Below are 16,218 nucleotides of genomic sequence, written 5' to 3'. Positions count from 1 at the left end.
TTGTCAAGTTTTGTTGGCTGATTTGGGCGTCAAAGTCTACATTCATTTTTTTCATACCCTCTTTCTGAAAGCGTTATGTCTAAACAATTGTCCTGCTAATGATTTACTTTTCATCATGTAACACAATCGAATATTAAAAAGTGTTTATGCATTATCTATATGTATATTTGGGCTTGTTTAGTTATCTTCTGTAGCATGAGCTGGATGTACGACCTTCCTTTAACACGTTAAAATTTATCGACAGTTTATATTTCATACAGTTCGTACGACCGGGACAAAATGTCGTTGGTATTTCGAGAGATTGTTGACGAGGAATTTAAAGACATTTGTGAGACTTTTCGGAAGTCAATTGATGCTGAATTCAGCGCAAAGTCTTTGACTTGCGATTTGTTCGATTCGGACCTGTTCGTTGAACAAGGAACTTCTCAGATATTTACATCTACTCAGGACGTTATATTGCTTCCTTTAAACGTGATTGATGCATTGGAATTACGAGTGTTAGAAGAAAATGTTTCTATCCCTTTGGCACCGTTTGAACCCATAGAAATTAAAGCGAATGAGCATTGTTTCCTGTCTTGGGAAAGACTCTCTTTACGCAATCGAATTCGTAACATGCAAGCATATCCAAAGTCAAAAGCAGAGACCGAAGAAGCCAAGTGTAACGGAATCTTCATTGCCTTTGGCCTGAAAGAACGAGGAACAAATCAGGAACACAGTGCGACTGCACCCCAAGATATTCCAGCGGAGCAGAAGGTTATTCTTAAATGGGAAGATTGAGCGAGACCGTGGACAGATCAGCAATTTCGCTATAACTGGTTTTCCCAAACGGTCCTCAGTCCTTTTCATAAAAAAAAACACAGTATTTGAATCTACATATCCAGTTACGCTAATGCCCACGGAGGCAATCGACAGCTATTATACTAACTGTTTTTGCATCGTTTACTCTGTTAATGATTTGCAACAGTTACGAACCTTGTACAGGCTTGTTACTGCCAATACAAGTTTCCGTTATTTTACATTCTAATTTCTTATCCCACTGCTATATCTTAGCTGCACCAAATTGTCTCTCTGTAACAAACTTTCAGCTGTACGATCCTGTGAATTGCTCAATCCATTTCCCTCTTATTCGTGTGGTCTCATCCCGCTACTTTCGCCCTTTAATTGTTTCCACACCTCAGTATTTCCGTCACTCCTTGTTTGTGAGGTTTTTATAATTAATGAATTCTTATGATTCGGTACATTTGTTAGTCGATTACAACCATTACAATCATATAACGCAATCGTATCTTCAATTAGCAGCCGCGTACATTGTTAGTCCCTTTCTTCCTAAGGGGGGGACAGCTAACTATTTCGATAAATTTCAATCGCACAATTATAAACACTTTAGACATGGCCTCCTTCTAGCAACTCTCAAACACCCTCCTGAATACCTCTTTACTCTCCCCCCTATGGCTTAGAGCGTTCTGATCATCAACTTGAAACCTGTTTCCCTTTTCCCTCAATTGCGGGTGAACCGTTTAAACAAAAAATCGCGGAATAGTTCATCCTTCAACATGCTCCATCACCGTTAATATTTTGCAACATTTCAAAATGAATCAGAAAACTTAGACTACTGTACACCCGTACATCTTTTTGGTCCAGGAGGACTGTCGAATTATATCCCCCTTCGTTGTCTCCCAACACCAGAAACAATATACAGAAAGAAATCATTTCGAAAATTGCACTTCATCACAATCTCTGTAGGCCGAATTGGTATGATTACAGCTCACTTTGAGACCTAACGTTTCTGTTGATTGTTTGTTTTATACAGAAAATTTCAAAACAAACCTTTTGTTACATAAGGTGACACAAACAAAGTGTTTCTGATATTTTGTGTACAAATATAGGGAAACTGAAAGTTTCTGTAGCACAATGACCAAATCTCGGCTACTTTTTCTCTCAATTGCTGATGTAAATGACCATATCATTTTCATTTATACAAAACAAAATGACAAAACTACCTCAGAGAAACTTCAGCTTCTTACGGAACTAAGCTTGGATGTTATTCATGAAATGTGTGATTCAACGGAACGACCTATATTAGAGAATTACTTGGGCCTTCTCGGCGTGGAAGATGACATAAGCGCTTATGGATATGTGAGCAACACACAGACAAAAGTTATAATAGCGGTTCGTTCGTCTGAGTTCTTGGTCAAAGATGCAGACATTAAGACGGTAAGTTTGCAAACGGGAATCCTAAGGTTTACGGGAAATTACTCACACACAATGAATATCTAGCTTCTAAAACAGGTACACGTCGCATACACACACACGCTTTGCAATCCGTTCTACAACAGTCGAAATGAAGTCGCAGCACTGGAGCAATCTTCGTTCTTCAAAAGCACTTTTTATCAAATCTTGAAGTCATGGCAAGACCATTAATGAAATCGGTATCACTTTACTATTAACGACACTACGTTACGCCTTTCTTACTCAGTCAGCATTCGCCCGTAGTCCAACGACGTACGCAATAGAAGTTATTATGTTCACAAAAACTAGCAAAAATTCAAAGCATTTTGAGCATTCACATGTGTGAATTAAAGTAGGTTAAATAATTGCACCCCCTTGAAAGCCCTGGAGGTCAATGCGACGAGCAATCAGTGACAGTATGCCATGGTGTAGCCAAGGTGTCCGAATAGAATAGTCGTAACGTTTCTGGTTTAAGAATTGTGGGCGACCGCGATGCAGTCGGAAATCAGTTTCACCATGTACATCAAGGTACGGAGCGTCTGCCAGCGTTCCTACTTTCAGTCTTGTATCAAGATGTAAGATACCACAAATTTTAATAATAAAACACAGGCCAATATTCTTGGAGCATACTTTGGCGTGCTCATCCCATTCATCATCCTCACCAGAATGATTGGGGTCAGAGTAAGAACCAAAGCATACAATGCTACCGCAATTCAAGCAAATTGCCGGAGAAACAGGTTTCTTCTTGCAAACACTACACAAGCAATCTTGTAGCACATCAATAAAAGTTTCAAGTTTGTACGGCAATTTAAGCAACTCATAAATGCCAGGATATTCAATTCTAACATCATGAACTTGTCCACAAGCAAAATGCTGGCCCCAAGACATCAGTACATCCTTCAAAGGTGTTTTATTGTCATTTTCGTAGAGAGAGTAAACCTCGGGAAGAGAGGGAATACACATGGCTTTGCTTAGTTTTATGAGCTCTGGCAACGCAAGATCTTCGTCGTCAGTATAATCCTCCAAGTTGACGTAAAAACGACAATAGTAGAGCAAAGCCAGCTTTCTTAATAATATAAGTTCATGAACCTCCACGAAATTCATGAGCGCATATACGATGGTCTTGTCATCGAGATACGCCAAATAGCTCTGCATACCACAAGATTGCAGAGTAGCAGCGCATAACTTGGTGAAACCAGAGATTTCCGAAGGCGTGTACTCATACGAGCAGGCAGGTTGGGAAACCTTTGTTTCAGCAAAAAGTTTGATCATGGAAACAATGGTACGTGGAATTGAAGCAAGGTAATACATGATTGTATATTCGTTCAAGGAGTCATTATCGGCATCATCAAGGATGGTAAGATGAACGAACTGGCTAAACAAATCAGACTCCAACAGGGATGGCTGAAGGTTAGACAGGTCTTGCTCTTCATCAGATTGATTTTTAGGATTATTGGGAAACAGCTTCATCAAAAGTAGTCTGCGCATTAAAAGAATATCAAGAACTTGACTGTCTCCACGATTAGCATAGTAACACAGAATACCTTTAACAGACTCAGCAAGTGTATTAAGGAAACAAAGCATGCTTTGATTAAGGTGAGAGAACCATATTTTTTTACCAGGAACAGTGCCTTTCATACCCCGTGAGCTAATCTCAATGCAACTTAAGGTGTATGAGAAGCAGTTTAATAGTTTTTCCAGAAGAGAATAATTTAAGGCTCGAAGATTAGTTGGGTAAGCATGAAGTGCACCCAACGTTTCAGCAAGCTTGTCATACAAGCCAACGATTTCGATAGGAGAGACACTATGAAGCCGATGAGCATTGGAGCTTCTAAAAACAGAAGCATCAAACGTTGACATTATTCTTTCACATTTCGAAGAAATGTCAAAACTCGAAACACTCATAATGCCAGTGTTAATATGCTTAAGCTGGTTTCCTAACCACAATTCAAAGGAAGCCAAGTAAAGTTCACGCTTCATTTGTTTTTCAGGCCTTGGCTCCCACAATACAGGAAGTAGGATGTTGCAAAGGCTCTTGCAGAGAGGACAAGTGAAATACCGCAAGTTCCTGGTTCCTGTACGGGTCGACGGAAACAGAAGGAAGGTCGGGTTGGATGCGCTCGTTGATGTGTAATTCTTATAGCAGGTTATATGCATCAGATGACTGCAAGACAGAGCATAGACATCACTTGTGTTATTGTTTATCGGAAATCCACCTTCAACTCGTGTCTTACAAGGGGTTAAAGAAGCTGGTTCTTGTTTGAATCCAAATGGTCGATCCTCATACTCAGCATCAAAACTCTGAGGCAATAGCTGCAGCTCTTTTAAGCTCGTAGGATTGTTTAAAGGGGTCATACGCAAAAGCGAACTGTTTTGTAAAAGTCCCAAAACACCATATGGCTTTCTGTCATTGCACTCTTCCTGACAAAGAAGGCAGTTACCAGAACTGTACTCCAAAAATCTCGTTTCTTTATCTGTTTCTTTAGAGCTGGATTCATTTTCATTCTCCTCATCCTCCTCCATTTCAAAATCTTTGTTTTGAGCCAAAAATGAAGCCTGTTGTTGCTTCATTTGTTCAAGGATTTGTAGTTGTCTTTCTCTGGCAACTCTCTTTTTCTGACGACGAAGACTCTCTTCATCCTCGTGAGAATTATCGCTTGAAGAGAAATTAAGTTTTGAATTTTGCACCATCGTGTTATATGCTTCTTCGGCATGGGAACGGAAGAAGCCAAGCAAGTATTCACATTCCGTAGAAAGAGAAACTAAACTGCCGGAAGGAAGTACGTACAAAATTTCAGCGATGGTTAAATCATAAGTTTCCAGTTTGTTGGATCTTTCGTCTAAAACACTGTAAGGGAACCTATTTGTACAGCAGTTTACCGAAAAGCGATTTGTATGACATTGCTCGTCCAATTTTGTTCCGATTATTAAAAGGTTAACGGCTGCACAAACGATATCGTCCGCATTAATCAAATCGTACGTCGAATTAAGAACATATTTCAGTGCACAAGCAATTATTTTTATGAAGGTTAACGAATGAGTCAAATTAAGAAATATGTCTTCGTTGGAAGAACCGTTAAAACATAGCTGAATATTCGGTACAAGAACAATAGAGTTTTCATTCTTCATTGTGTGACGTGCGAGGCGTTTCTTGAGGGACACTGCAGCTTCTTCGCGCTGATTTTTAGAATAGTGTACACTGAAAGGATTAACACGATCATTAGTACTCATCTTAGTGTGTAAACGCCGTAATCGTAAACACCTCCCGGGTGCTTTGTAAGTTGTAACAGATTCGAGAATCGAATCAAAGGCACTATACTCAGTGTACTGCTCCGAAATACGTTGCAAAAGTGAGGAATACGCCAACGGGCCCAAAAACTAACTGCTGGGCGATACGATTCTTAATCAACTCTTCCACAGACAACTGCTGCAACTGCTCGCGCTCGGTGATGAGACCCACAATCATAAGTAGTAATTTCTCCACCATTAATGGTAACCTTTCGCTGTCGTAAACTGAATGCTCGTAAGAAACTGATGCAACCCAATCTGTTAACTCAAAACGTTGGACTATGGCATTTAGTGCAAGGTCGGGTGGCAATGTGGAAACCATAAGTTGAACCAAGAGTAAGTCTTTATCGAAAGCATAATCATAAATAGTGAGATGCTTATAATGATGGGCCATTCCGCGGACCTTGGCACCATTGCGCACCCACAAACCAACGTCAATTTGAGCTAACCAGACAAAGGCACGGAGTGGGTGATCCATCAGGGCAAGTTTCGTTCGGTCATCCCAGGTAGAGAGTCGCGAAGGATTCATAAACTTCATGATGCCTGATAAAACCCAATGCAATGGATGGTAAAAGCTAACGGAGTCGCTTGATACTTTATGCTCGACCAGAGGTGTCGTCTCGTTGTAATCTGCCGCAGGCAGACACGCACTAGGCTCGGTTTCTTTTTTATTTTGGTGCACTGGTTGCAGAATAAAATCAATTAAGTAGTTGCAAGCATACAACATATCCTCGTAAGGGGCCGAAGAATAGCAGCAGGCCACTTTATGACCAAGTTTTGCAACTGAATAAATAACGAATAAAAGTTTGTAAATGGACGAATCCCACTCCACATGTTCATGAACAGCACGAACGTGACATAATATTCCTTGAAATAAATGAAATAGATCACTATATTGTTTGATGAAGCGTTTATCAGAATGGACTAAGCCCATTACGCTAGGGTGCATCAACAAGTAACCCAAATCGCCAAAAAGCATAGCATTCCGCTGGCTTACCAGCGCGCGTTGATTAATCTCGATGCTTGGACCACCAGTTTCAGTAGACCGGCTTCGCTTTTGGCACGTAAAGAGTGAATATAAGGAAGAGTTAGCTGTGGTGAGAAAGTCGTAACGAAGTACAAGCAATTCAGCCAAGCTAGGAGTGGTGAAAAACTGTACGGATAAAAAGGTGACTGAATGTTCGGGCTCTCTATCGGCAAAAAGAAAAGCTCGAGAGAGGGTTTTGTAGAGGATAGAGAAACGAATGGCCATTGCACGTTTAAATTGCAAATTCTGGTTTAAAGGGACAACATAGAGCTCAGACAGCAGATTCCGTAAATTCTTCCAATACTTCAAATCATAGAGGAAGAAATAATCAAGTCGGAGTCGCGAGTACGGTGATTCTGCCATTGAAAGTACTTTAAGACCTTCCTCTCGTGGTGATTTCCAGTAATCTCCAGGAAGAGTTATACGCTCAGTCGGCAAGGCAGAATGCATGCGTCGGCGTTCATTAATTAATTGTCGAATATTACGAAGGACGACAGGTCGAAAGTCTTCAACATTCAAACCATCATTCATTTGCCGAAAACCTTCAACGTCTAGTTCATCGTCGACATCAAGATCATCGTCTCCCTGCTGAAGATCATCCAAATCCAAGCCTGGAGCAGCATGCGAAAAATGTCCAAGATGCTCGGCATCAAAAAGTCCGTCACTGTCATCATCATTAACGCTTTCTATAGGGTGTCGTTAAATTAGGTTCGTCATAAGTAGGGTGCTTCAAGCCGCTATTCCAACACTTTACGAGTTCGTCGCAAATGATATCGCGAAGGAAACCCTTGTAACCACAGATCTGTGATTCCATCAAATCGTAAAGCCACAGTATGAGTGTTCCACAGTCGTTTTCACGGAAGAAATCGCGTGCCGACCTCACGTTGACGGCCAAATCGACTTTGGCAAACACCTGAGCAATGTCTAGCAAGTCGTCAATGGAACGTGACGTGCTGACGGCGAAGCGACCGATGGAGTTGACTCGCTGGGCAACCTGCTCACCAAAAGACCAATCGTTCGTATTCATGGCCTCCATTGTCAGCCGGATAACATCGTCGAACTTGTGCTTCTCATCATTCCAAAGCATGACACGAAACACAGAACATTGCTCGTCCTCGACAAAGTACTTGGTTTCACTAAGTCGCGAGCGTCGCTCGTCTTCTAGCACACTATCAACCGTCTGTGTGGCTTTCAGATTGATAGGAGAGCAATTGAAGACGTCGAGGATGAAGTCGAGGACAGTGGATATGGTGCTGTGTATGGACTCTTGAAGTTCCCGAGGAAGCACATCCTCGGCTTTCGGTCCGTCGTCTTTGGAAGCATGGATAGAGCAACCCAGTGGCACCTTCCAAGCCTCAGGGTCGCCGCAATCACAGATGCCATTAGAGTCAGTAGGGATGCTTACGTGCGTCTCATGGCCGTCGTGATTCGTGTTCCGGAAACAGCGAGCACACAGTACACAGGTATTGTCCATGGCACATGTCCTGCATCGATACACTGGCTCACCGTTGCGGAAGACATGGCCACACACTTCAGAACCCAAGTCCGTAATCTCGTCTCCAAATTGTCGTTTTTGCACCTCCGGCAAACGGAATTTTGACGTGACGCTCACAGGGCCTTCTTTCACTAAATACTTCCAATTGCTTTCGTCGTAATTAAGCAAGGACATGTACACTTCCTGCAACAAGTGAGAAGCGGATTCATCATTGAAATCGTATTGGTGCCGTTCAGCGTTCTTCACCAAAAACTTGAGCAGACGCTCGGGAGCCTTATACTCAGCCGTGTCGTTCTCCGACGACACGTCCATCTGCGTCTTGTCCATTCGCTCAAACTCGTTAGCGCTTTTCCAAGGGGGGTTCAATTTTTCCTCTCAAACTATGAATTATCGTTTCTAAAACCACAATCTTGCGTATTGGACAAATCTATGATAATAAAAGGAACCTTTTGAGCAGCTACGCCTGACTTCTACTCATTAAGTTTCAAAATGGGTCAACGGTTAAGGTAAAAGCTGAGCACTGGCTTTATTCCAGTCCGTAATCTGCACAACTACTGTGCTTAGTGTGCTGATGGTTGAGGAAACGATGAAGAAAGATGGTGGTTAGATATACTATTTGGCTTTTATAATGATGTGGTACTCTGATGGTGGCAGCGGTTTTTTGGTGGTGTAGTGGGGGCAGGGGAAGATTCTAGTGGGGAGGTGGTGGAGGAAGAGTTTGGTGGAAGGGAACGAAGGAGACAAAAAGTCAATGAACGGGTGTTTGAGGTAGTTGGAGGGAACGCACTGAGAGAGTTGGGCTCCGGGACAGTTTGAGTCCATTCGATGGCTGTTTTTTAAGTTTTCTCAAAATGTATTTCTTTTTGACGTGACGTCCATATCCATAAACTAATCCCTCTTGCTGGGAAACACTACACCAAGCCAGACAGGGAGGGACATAGTCGTGGTGGTAATTGAAGCGAAGAAGGGCAGCGAAATTAAATGGACTGAAGTATTAGAGGTCTTCTGTGTAAGTCGTCTTATTGAGAAGCCTACTGAGACGAAATTGGCCATAATTATTGAGTGTAGCTATCGAACGAACACTAGGACGATGGGTGGGGGCACCATGCTTGTGGTTCACCTCGCTAATGATCGCTCTTCCACCCTCTATCCCTATCCCTACAAACCCTGGCACATGTCATATACGAGAGAATTAACTTTGGAAACCCTTGGCGGGGTTTAAGCGGGGCATTTCTTCCCAGACTCGTTTAGCCGACCCGAACGTTGGGTAATGTCGGGAAATTAAGACTTCTGAATAATCGAATTAAAAATTCACTAAAAAAAATACAAAAAAGAAAATAAAGATTTAAGAAAAAAACAGAAAATTATCGCCGATTTTTCCGGCCCGTATTTAGCCACAGGAATTCTCGTTTTTCTCTTGCAGGCTCTGCAAGGCTTTGGAGACTTTCACATAGCCCTGTTCGGCGCACCCAACGCCTGGCGTCCTACGGTCTGTGCCCCAGTCTTATGACGTCAGTTTTTTCGCTGGCAACGACTATAAATAACAACCGTGCCGCGTTTGTTTACAACCGCTACATCATATATAAAAACAGCATCCGGCATTGTTCACAGAACAATACTGACCAAACTCTCATTTTCTTCCGTACTGGATCTGCGAAACTCTCACTGCTGGCTGGTGACGAGCTGAAGAAACTACGAATTGATTCACAGGCGGGACTGACCAACGTGGATATCTGGATTTTCAGTTTTTTCATCGTTTTGTCATTTTGAACTTACATTGGATTTTTTATTTTTATTTTTATTTCTTTTTTGATAAATTCAGGAAACTCGAACCCTCGGATTTATTTTTTATTGTTACACAAATTCCCGAATTTTTTGGTTTTTCTCGGTTACTCATTTTCTTGATTCCCATTTACGACTTTTCTCTTTTCTTGTTGCCTCTATTTTGTCTTTCTTAAGTCTTACATTTCTCCAAAATGATTTTTGGCAAGCTTTTTTTGATCTTTCCTATGGTGTTTGTGGCATTCAGTGCCGTTATGGACCTGCTGGTGCTCATTAACCAGAACTATCACAGTGTTGCGCTAAAGAATATCCACTTCATCAAGCTGAACACGTCCAACTTGCTGGACACAAGCAACACCACCGCTCTGTCACAGACTCTGGGCACTCTCGTGACAGGCGGAATTGCCGACACGCTGGAACAGTATCTTAGCATTGGCGGTTCAGAGCTTGCTACGCTTGAGGAGCAACTCCAAACCGCAATGGGCTTGCCTGCTTGGTACTCCATCGGTATGTGGAATTACTGCAGGGAAACTCCTCCGATTGGGAGAATCCTTACAATTGCACCAAGCCCAAGACCCTGTACTACTTCAACCCAATCGAAATGATTGAGGCTGATATTGCCGGAGACAATACCACCGTCTCTATCACACTTCCCAGCAAGGTCCAGACGGGAATGAAGTTCGTGAAGAACGCAATGTATGCCATGAAGGCGATGTACGTCCTGGCCATCTTGTTCTTCGTGCTTACCATCCTCTCCGTCTTGATCGCATGTGTCCCATTTTTTGGGCCCCTGTTCTACTCAGTCTTTTCCTTTTTTGGCACGCTGTTCATGCTCGTTGCATCAATTATTGCAGCTGCAATGTTCCGCATCATTGCACAGCTTATTCGCAAGGAGATTAGTCCCCTTAACATGCCTGTCGCGCTGGGCTCGCGGGTATATGCTTATTCTTTCCTTTCCGTTGCATCTGGAGTCGTAGCCATCATTCTGTTCGGCATCACCGGCATGTGTCCTTGATGGACATACATAACGCTGGATATACCCTCTAAAATACTGTGCACCTTGTTCCCTCCATTCATCCTAGCTGCATTTATTCCCCCCGTATCGTTTTCATTCCTCTTATGTCCTGAATCCTTTCCATAGCAATAGTTGTACCTCCACGGTATCTTTTTCCCTGCATTAGCTTTGAATGATTTATTTTGTGTCTCACATACTGTTATTGCTCAACGCAAAAATATTCTTATACTAACAGATGCCAGGCATATCTAGATGTGTCGATAATATAAAAGTAGAAATGAAAGTGGTGTAGTGGGATGGGTATAGTGTGTATGTGAGAATAGATGTTCAGGAAAGTGCGTATTTTTGTCTAATTCCTGTTCGTTCCGTCGTCATTGTCATCGTTATCGTCATCCAAAAGTGTACGGATCCATTTGAGATAGTCATATCCCTCAGGACACTTGTCTATAGTTGTTTCCAAAAACTTGATAATATCAGGACGAACTTGACTGTTCTTAAGGTCCTCCTCTGTAACAAATGACTTTCCATCTGCAACGTCGCAGAATGCATAGATCACCTGCCGAGCACTGTCACGGTCTTCAAGCTCGTCCATGACGATGTCAATAAAGCGTTCGTATGTCACGCCCTGCTGCTCGCCGGCGGCCTTCGCAAACACGGCATGAGCTTCTTCTTCTTCGTACACGAGACCCAAGGATGCCAGCGCGGCATAGAATTCCAACTCAGAGAGATTGTTGGACTTGTTCTTATCAAAATGCTTAAAAACTTTTTCAATTTCAGAAAGCTCTTCTTGAGAAAGTGTGCGTTTTTGTCGCTCCGACAACTGCAGCTCGAGGTACTTTATCTTGTTGTTTATGCTGTCGACAGTGACGCTAAATTCATAGTTGAGATCATCATATGTGAAGATTGTGTAGTCATTTTCCTCGATCCCGGCTTCCACACAATCGTTCCAAAGTTTTTGGACACTAGCAAGCTCGGTTTCGAGAGGGCCTATATGCTCGCGCAAGAAGTTCACATGTTCCAGTTGGTCTGCCCAATCTCCATGTAACGTTGAGAGTTCCGCACTGATTGTATTCAGCATCACGGAAAAACTATTTGCACGTTCCGCAAAGTTTCTTCGCATGTCCTCCTTTACTCGGCGGATGTGTGTATTGATGATTTTAGAGTACTTCGCTTCTGCATTCAATAAGTTTTTCCATTCTCGGTCCAAATCAACAATACGTAAACCGGCGGGAGGTTCGTACTTTTTCAGCTGATAAGTTTTTAGGTTTGTTTGAATTGTGCCTAATAATGACTCTAAATCCATCTTTTCTTTTACCCACTCTCGTTTGACTGAAGATTTGAAGCGACCGAAACTGTTCGACTGCTTCTTCAGCGATGCATAGTTGTCACCCAGTACTGTATTGAGCCATACGTTTTGCGTTTGGGTAAGTTTCTTCAGCAAAGATCTCATACGCAGTTCGTAATTCATGTGCATTTCATGACTTGATTTTAAGACATCTGAAAATCGTTCAACTCTTCTTGCTGCTGTTTCAACCTTGTCCAATGTAGAAAATGCGTGGAAGTATTCAGCGACGTAAGTCATAATACTGCGTTCGTCGGGACGTTCAACATCGCAAATGTCTTCAACATCAATGAGTGGAGGGATTCCAATGTGTTTGTGAGCGATGTCCAGCGCAAGTTGCATGTTTTCCTTGTGTTTAGTTTTGTCGAGGCTACGAAAGTCGAGCAAATCGGGACGATGTTGATGGATTAAAGCACAGAAACCAAGACCGCTTGTCCAACTCCGAGAAAAGTCCTGAATGTCCACATCTGGGAAGTACTCCACGGTTTTCCGTTGACACCATAAGAGCAAGCCCTCCTTTGCTGTAAGGCCTTCTTCACTGATATCAGCAATCGTAAATCGTAGAATGAGAGTCCATAGTAAACCCAGTATTAGCTTCAAGTTTCCATCAACAATGTCCTCAGCACCGATGTTTGTTAAGGGAATCCCTTTACTTTTAATATAGTCCAAAGCTTTGTTCACATTTTCTACCTTTTGTACACGAAGTCGTGGATTTCGAGTATAACGGCCCAAGGATTCATCACCAATAATTTCCATTAATTGGATTAGATAAATACCATTACTAAGGTCTTTCTTTAAATCAGCAGCCTGTGGAAGCTCCCGCGCCGCAAGTTTGTTGTTAAGCCTAATGATGCACGTTAATAACGATTCTCAGATATCCGCAAGTGCAATAACGATACCATTTCGTAAATGTTCTGTTTTGTACATCCTGCCATCGTTCCGTTTGCATGAATGTTTAAATATTTTTATATCTTTTTTATGAATTTTGTACCAGTTCGGTGGATGGTACTAGTAGGCACTAGTTCGTTGAACAAAACAGCTCTCTTAAATAACACTGCTAACACTGAATCAGTGTCTTAAGACTAATGACTGATTAATGATTAATGAAGGATACTGTACAAACTATCTATGAAGCCCCACACAGGTTTTATTAAAGCTTTCATATGTTATACTAACATACAAAAAAGAAGAGTGTTATTTTATATTATTGATAAATTATGAAGACCTGTCATTGAGCATTCGAATGCGATTAAATGTCAATCTTATAGTACCTCTAATTTGTGTCAATTGTTTGTGATTTTGGTCATATTATCACATTAAGAATGAATGAATTCAGAAAACTCGACAAAAATCAAGACGAAAGATTGCGTTCTGCACATTTTAACAAAATGCAATTAGATAACACGATAGCTGTGAGGGGAGCAAATATATTTTGGAACCTTTCTTTTGATAATAACTATAACGATTCAAATGTGAATTTGTAAAGTAAACTGTCTTAAACAAAAATTTACAACAATAGAAGCGACTTGTTGCCCGTTTATCATTTATGTGTTCTTACCCGTTCACATTTCAGTACTAGCTTAATTTATGTACTTTTACTTCCCATAGACACACATCATCCGCGAACATCAAGAACATGGATTTCTTCAAAACCGCTACTTCTTTTATCATAAGAGCAAGTTCAAGATTTCCATATGACTTAAAAGATCCAGTATCATTACCGGGCGATTCAATTTGGACTTTATATGATGCTGTTCTGCGGGTACTTATCTATAATTTTAGGTACAATTGGCTAACAGCGCTAGGATAACGGTCATCAATGTTCCGTATTTTCTTTGGATAAGAAGAAATATCCTCAAGGCAAAGAATTAGCAGATAATGCTATCTCGAAATTAAAACAAATCCGACACCCGCATGTTTTGAAGTTTCTCAATAGCTACGAGGATGTACGAACATTCAATTACTATTACAGTGTACTAACCCATGTTTTGTTAGGACAACCTCATTTACTTGGCCACAGAACATGTTCGACCATTATTACCAAGTCTCTCTTCCTACAGCACTGATCTCAAAGTTTGGGGTCTTTGGCAAATAACCGTGAGTCTCAATACTTGTTTAATCGTTAACTCTTTTTTAGGAGGCTATGGATTTTCTTCAAACTTCCGGTTACATTCATGGAAATCTTACATGCAAATGCCTGTTTCTGGATGACGCCGATCAATGGAAACTTGGAAGTTTTGAGATTTGTTCACAAGATGCTTTAGAGTTTCAAGTATGTACCTTTTGCCGTATAAGTTTTCTAACTAAAAATAGCATAATTTTGAAGCAACAGACGGATTTCCGCTGTTCAATTTGAACGACTTTAAGCAAAAAGGGTATAAACATTTGGTGATCTTAATATTAACATTTCTATATAGTGCCCCCATCGAGAAGGCGGTTGATTCATTCCTTCTGGGCTGCTTTATTTTTGAACTTTTTAATCCAAACACGCGTGATAATCATTCCTTACGCAACAACATACCTCCTGTAAGTTCATTAACAATCACGGAAACTGACCTTCTTACAGACCATTTTCACACCTGCCAAAAGACTAATTGCACCCCCAAAATCATTTTACTCCGTTCATGATTTTTATACTGCAGGTATAAAGCAGGGTGGATACTTCCACTCTCCGTCCATCACATCTACTGGGTTACTCGATACTGTTGAGATTAATGATCCCAAAGAACAGAATACTTTGCTAAAGTATGTACACATAAAGTACAAACGATTTCTAACATTTTAGTCTGTTGCATAAATCTATCCTCGTATATCCCGCAAACTTCAATCGCCATCGCGTTCTTACTTCACTTTTGCAACTTATTCCTCAATGTATTTCTAGCCTTCAAACCTACTGTAAGAGACTGACATATTCATAGATCCCACTCAATCAAATGTTGAACTGCTCTCCACTGCTTTGACCAAATGTGGAGATGAAGAACTACCTTCCTCCTTTGGGTCCACGATTCTTGAGACGCTCAATAAATGTACGGTACCTTTCAAGGCATTACTTTTACTGCACATGTGTCGGGCGGTGAACCAGTTTCCTAGTGACTTTTTTAATCATCCATTCCTTACATTGCTTGGCTCGATTCTTCAAAGTAATGATGCGCAAACACGAATTTATGGCCTTGCTATTATTGCACTTACGATTCCTCGAATTCCAAAGAAACTAGTGAGCAACTATCTACTCCACACCTTGGCTAGTGCTCAAAATAGTTCTGATCCAGAAACTCGAATGAACACGACACTTTGCTTAGAGCAGATCGCACCTTTTCTGGAAGAGGATGTAAGGATTTACTTAATGTAAACGAGTGCTAACTCTTTTTTAAGGTTAAACAACGTGTTTTGTCAACTGCACTTACACGATCGTTACGCGATACATATGTGCCTGCCAGATTGACTGCATTAAAGACAATTGAATGCTTTTACGAAACATTTACACCTCAAATCTCTGTCAGTAAGGTCCTACCTCAAATAATACCACTGCTACTTGATGGAAACACGTACGCACTGAAGACCATCTTTGTAGTTACTAACGATGAAGTGAAATTCGACATTTAGCCAAGCGTATAGTTGATAAGTATCTGAAATTAATCGGAAAGTATGCTGAGAAGACTCCTGAAACTAGTCAGGAAGCCGGAAACGGATCTCATTTTTGGAGCCACATTTTCAAGAATTCCGACCCTACAAGTTCTAGCTCTTCAGAAACCGAAACTCCAGTCACAGATCTTATTACATTGTTGAATCAATTTTCTATAACCATGAAAGTTTCGGTTTCTTCGGAAACAGATGACTCGGACTTGAAAACAAAAGAGACGCACTCAATACTTCATGACGAGTTCGATGAGCTTGATGAATTTTCAGACAACGACTGGCAAAAGGAATGGAGTGAAGAAACTTTGGAAGCCAAAAAAACTGCTGTCGATGATGGTATGTCTGAATGGGGTTTATAAAACATTATAATTTATAAGCATTCCAGGCTTAAAATTTAATAGACA

The 16,218-nt window shown here is 41.2% G+C and overlaps 7 protein-coding genes across 7 annotated transcripts; 5 read left to right on the top strand and 2 right to left on the bottom strand.

Moving 5' to 3' along the window:
- Positions 1 to 255: 255 nt before the first annotated feature.
- SJAG_04617 (hypothetical protein) lies at positions 256 to 1,308 on the top strand. The gene has a single exon (XM_002175670.2). The coding sequence runs from the start codon at positions 280 to 282 to the stop codon at positions 775 to 777; it is 498 nt and encodes a 165-aa protein (XP_002175706.1). The 5' UTR covers positions 256 to 279; the 3' UTR covers positions 778 to 1,308.
- A 399-nt stretch (positions 1,309 to 1,707) lies between these two features.
- On the top strand, positions 1,708 to 2,658 carry SJAG_04618 (TRAPP complex subunit 2-like protein). Its single transcript, XM_002175671.2, has 2 exons — positions 1,708 to 2,214; positions 2,278 to 2,658. The coding sequence occupies exons 1-2, from the start codon at positions 1,912 to 1,914 to the stop codon at positions 2,419 to 2,421; spliced, it is 447 nt and encodes a 148-aa protein (XP_002175707.2). The 5' UTR covers positions 1,708 to 1,911; the 3' UTR covers positions 2,422 to 2,658.
- Positions 2,593 to 8,357, bottom strand: SJAG_04619 (E3 ubiquitin-protein ligase ubr11). The gene is made up of 2 exons (XM_002175672.2): positions 7,226 to 8,357; positions 2,593 to 7,086 (listed from the first exon to the last, which is right to left on the bottom strand). The coding sequence occupies exons 1-2, from the start codon at positions 8,349 to 8,351 to the stop codon at positions 5,549 to 5,551; spliced, it is 2,664 nt and encodes an 887-aa protein (XP_002175708.2). The 5' UTR covers positions 8,352 to 8,357; the 3' UTR covers positions 2,593 to 5,548.
- Positions 8,358 to 8,943: 586 nt separating this feature from the next.
- SJAG_06618 (hypothetical protein) lies at positions 8,944 to 9,261 on the top strand (the record flags this gene model as incomplete). The annotated part of the gene is made up of 1 exon (XM_011050766.1): positions 8,944 to 9,261. A coding segment is annotated over one exon (318 nt), but the record flags the coding sequence as incomplete, so codon positions are not given.
- Positions 9,262 to 9,796: 535 nt separating this feature from the next.
- Positions 9,797 to 13,277, bottom strand: SJAG_04621 (alpha-actinin). The gene is made up of 2 exons (XM_002175674.2): positions 13,078 to 13,277; positions 9,797 to 13,022 (listed from the first exon to the last, which is right to left on the bottom strand). Exons 1-2 carry the CDS (start codon positions 13,125 to 13,127, stop codon positions 11,186 to 11,188), a joined length of 1,887 nt encoding a protein of 628 aa, XP_002175710.2. The 5' UTR covers positions 13,128 to 13,277; the 3' UTR covers positions 9,797 to 11,185.
- SJAG_04620 (SUR7 family protein) lies at positions 10,016 to 10,836 on the top strand (the record flags this gene model as incomplete). The annotated part of the gene is made up of 2 exons (XM_002175673.1): positions 10,016 to 10,328; positions 10,448 to 10,836. 2 exons carry the CDS (start codon positions 10,016 to 10,018, stop codon positions 10,834 to 10,836), a joined length of 702 nt encoding a protein of 233 aa, XP_002175709.1.
- A 475-nt stretch (positions 13,278 to 13,752) lies between the features above and the next one.
- SJAG_04622 (SCY1 protein kinase Ppk3) lies at positions 13,753 to 16,173 on the top strand (the record flags this gene model as incomplete). The annotated part of the gene is made up of 11 exons (XM_002175675.2): positions 13,753 to 13,940; positions 13,984 to 14,124; positions 14,174 to 14,275; positions 14,316 to 14,450; positions 14,492 to 14,553; positions 14,596 to 14,704; positions 14,745 to 14,923; positions 14,964 to 15,049; positions 15,097 to 15,506; positions 15,551 to 15,723; positions 15,765 to 16,173. Exons 1-11 carry the CDS (start codon positions 13,815 to 13,817, stop codon positions 16,171 to 16,173), a joined length of 1,932 nt encoding a protein of 643 aa, XP_002175711.2. The 5' UTR covers positions 13,753 to 13,814.
- Between the last annotated feature and the right edge of the window lie 45 nt (positions 16,174 to 16,218).

This window comes from Schizosaccharomyces japonicus (genome assembly GCF_000149845.2).
Source record: "Schizosaccharomyces japonicus yFS275 unplaced genomic scaffold supercont5.3, whole genome shotgun sequence".
Lineage (NCBI taxonomy): Eukaryota > Fungi > Ascomycota > Schizosaccharomycetes > Schizosaccharomycetales > Schizosaccharomycetaceae > Schizosaccharomyces > Schizosaccharomyces japonicus.
The sequence above is the reverse complement of the archived record's forward strand: the minus strand, read 5'-3'. Positions and strand labels throughout refer to the sequence as shown.

Coding starts and splice junctions, on each gene's coding strand:
- SJAG_04617 (XM_002175670.2), top strand. CDS start 280: ATGTCGTTGGTATTTCGAGAGATTGTTGACGAGGAATTTAAAGACATT.
- SJAG_04618 (XM_002175671.2), top strand. CDS start 1,912: ATGACCAAATCTCGGCTACTTTTTCTCTCAATTGCTGATGTAAATGAC. Junction 2,215..2,277: donor AAGATGCAGACATTAAGACG/GTAAGTTTGCAA, acceptor ATGAATATCTAG/CTTCTAAAACAGGTACACGT.
- SJAG_04619 (XM_002175672.2), bottom strand. CDS start 8,351: ATGGACGTGTCGTCGGAGAACGACACGGCTGAGTATAAGGCTCCCGAG. Junction 7,087..7,225: donor AACGACACCCTATAGAAAGC/GTTAATGATGAT, acceptor TAGACGTTGAAG/GTTTTCGGCAAATGAATGAT.
- SJAG_04621 (XM_002175674.2), bottom strand. CDS start 13,127: ATGCAAACGGAACGATGGCAGGATGTACAAAACAGAACATTTACGAAA. Junction 13,023..13,077: donor AACAGAACATTTACGAAATG/GTATCGTTATTG, acceptor GTGCATCATTAG/GCTTAACAACAAACTTGCGG.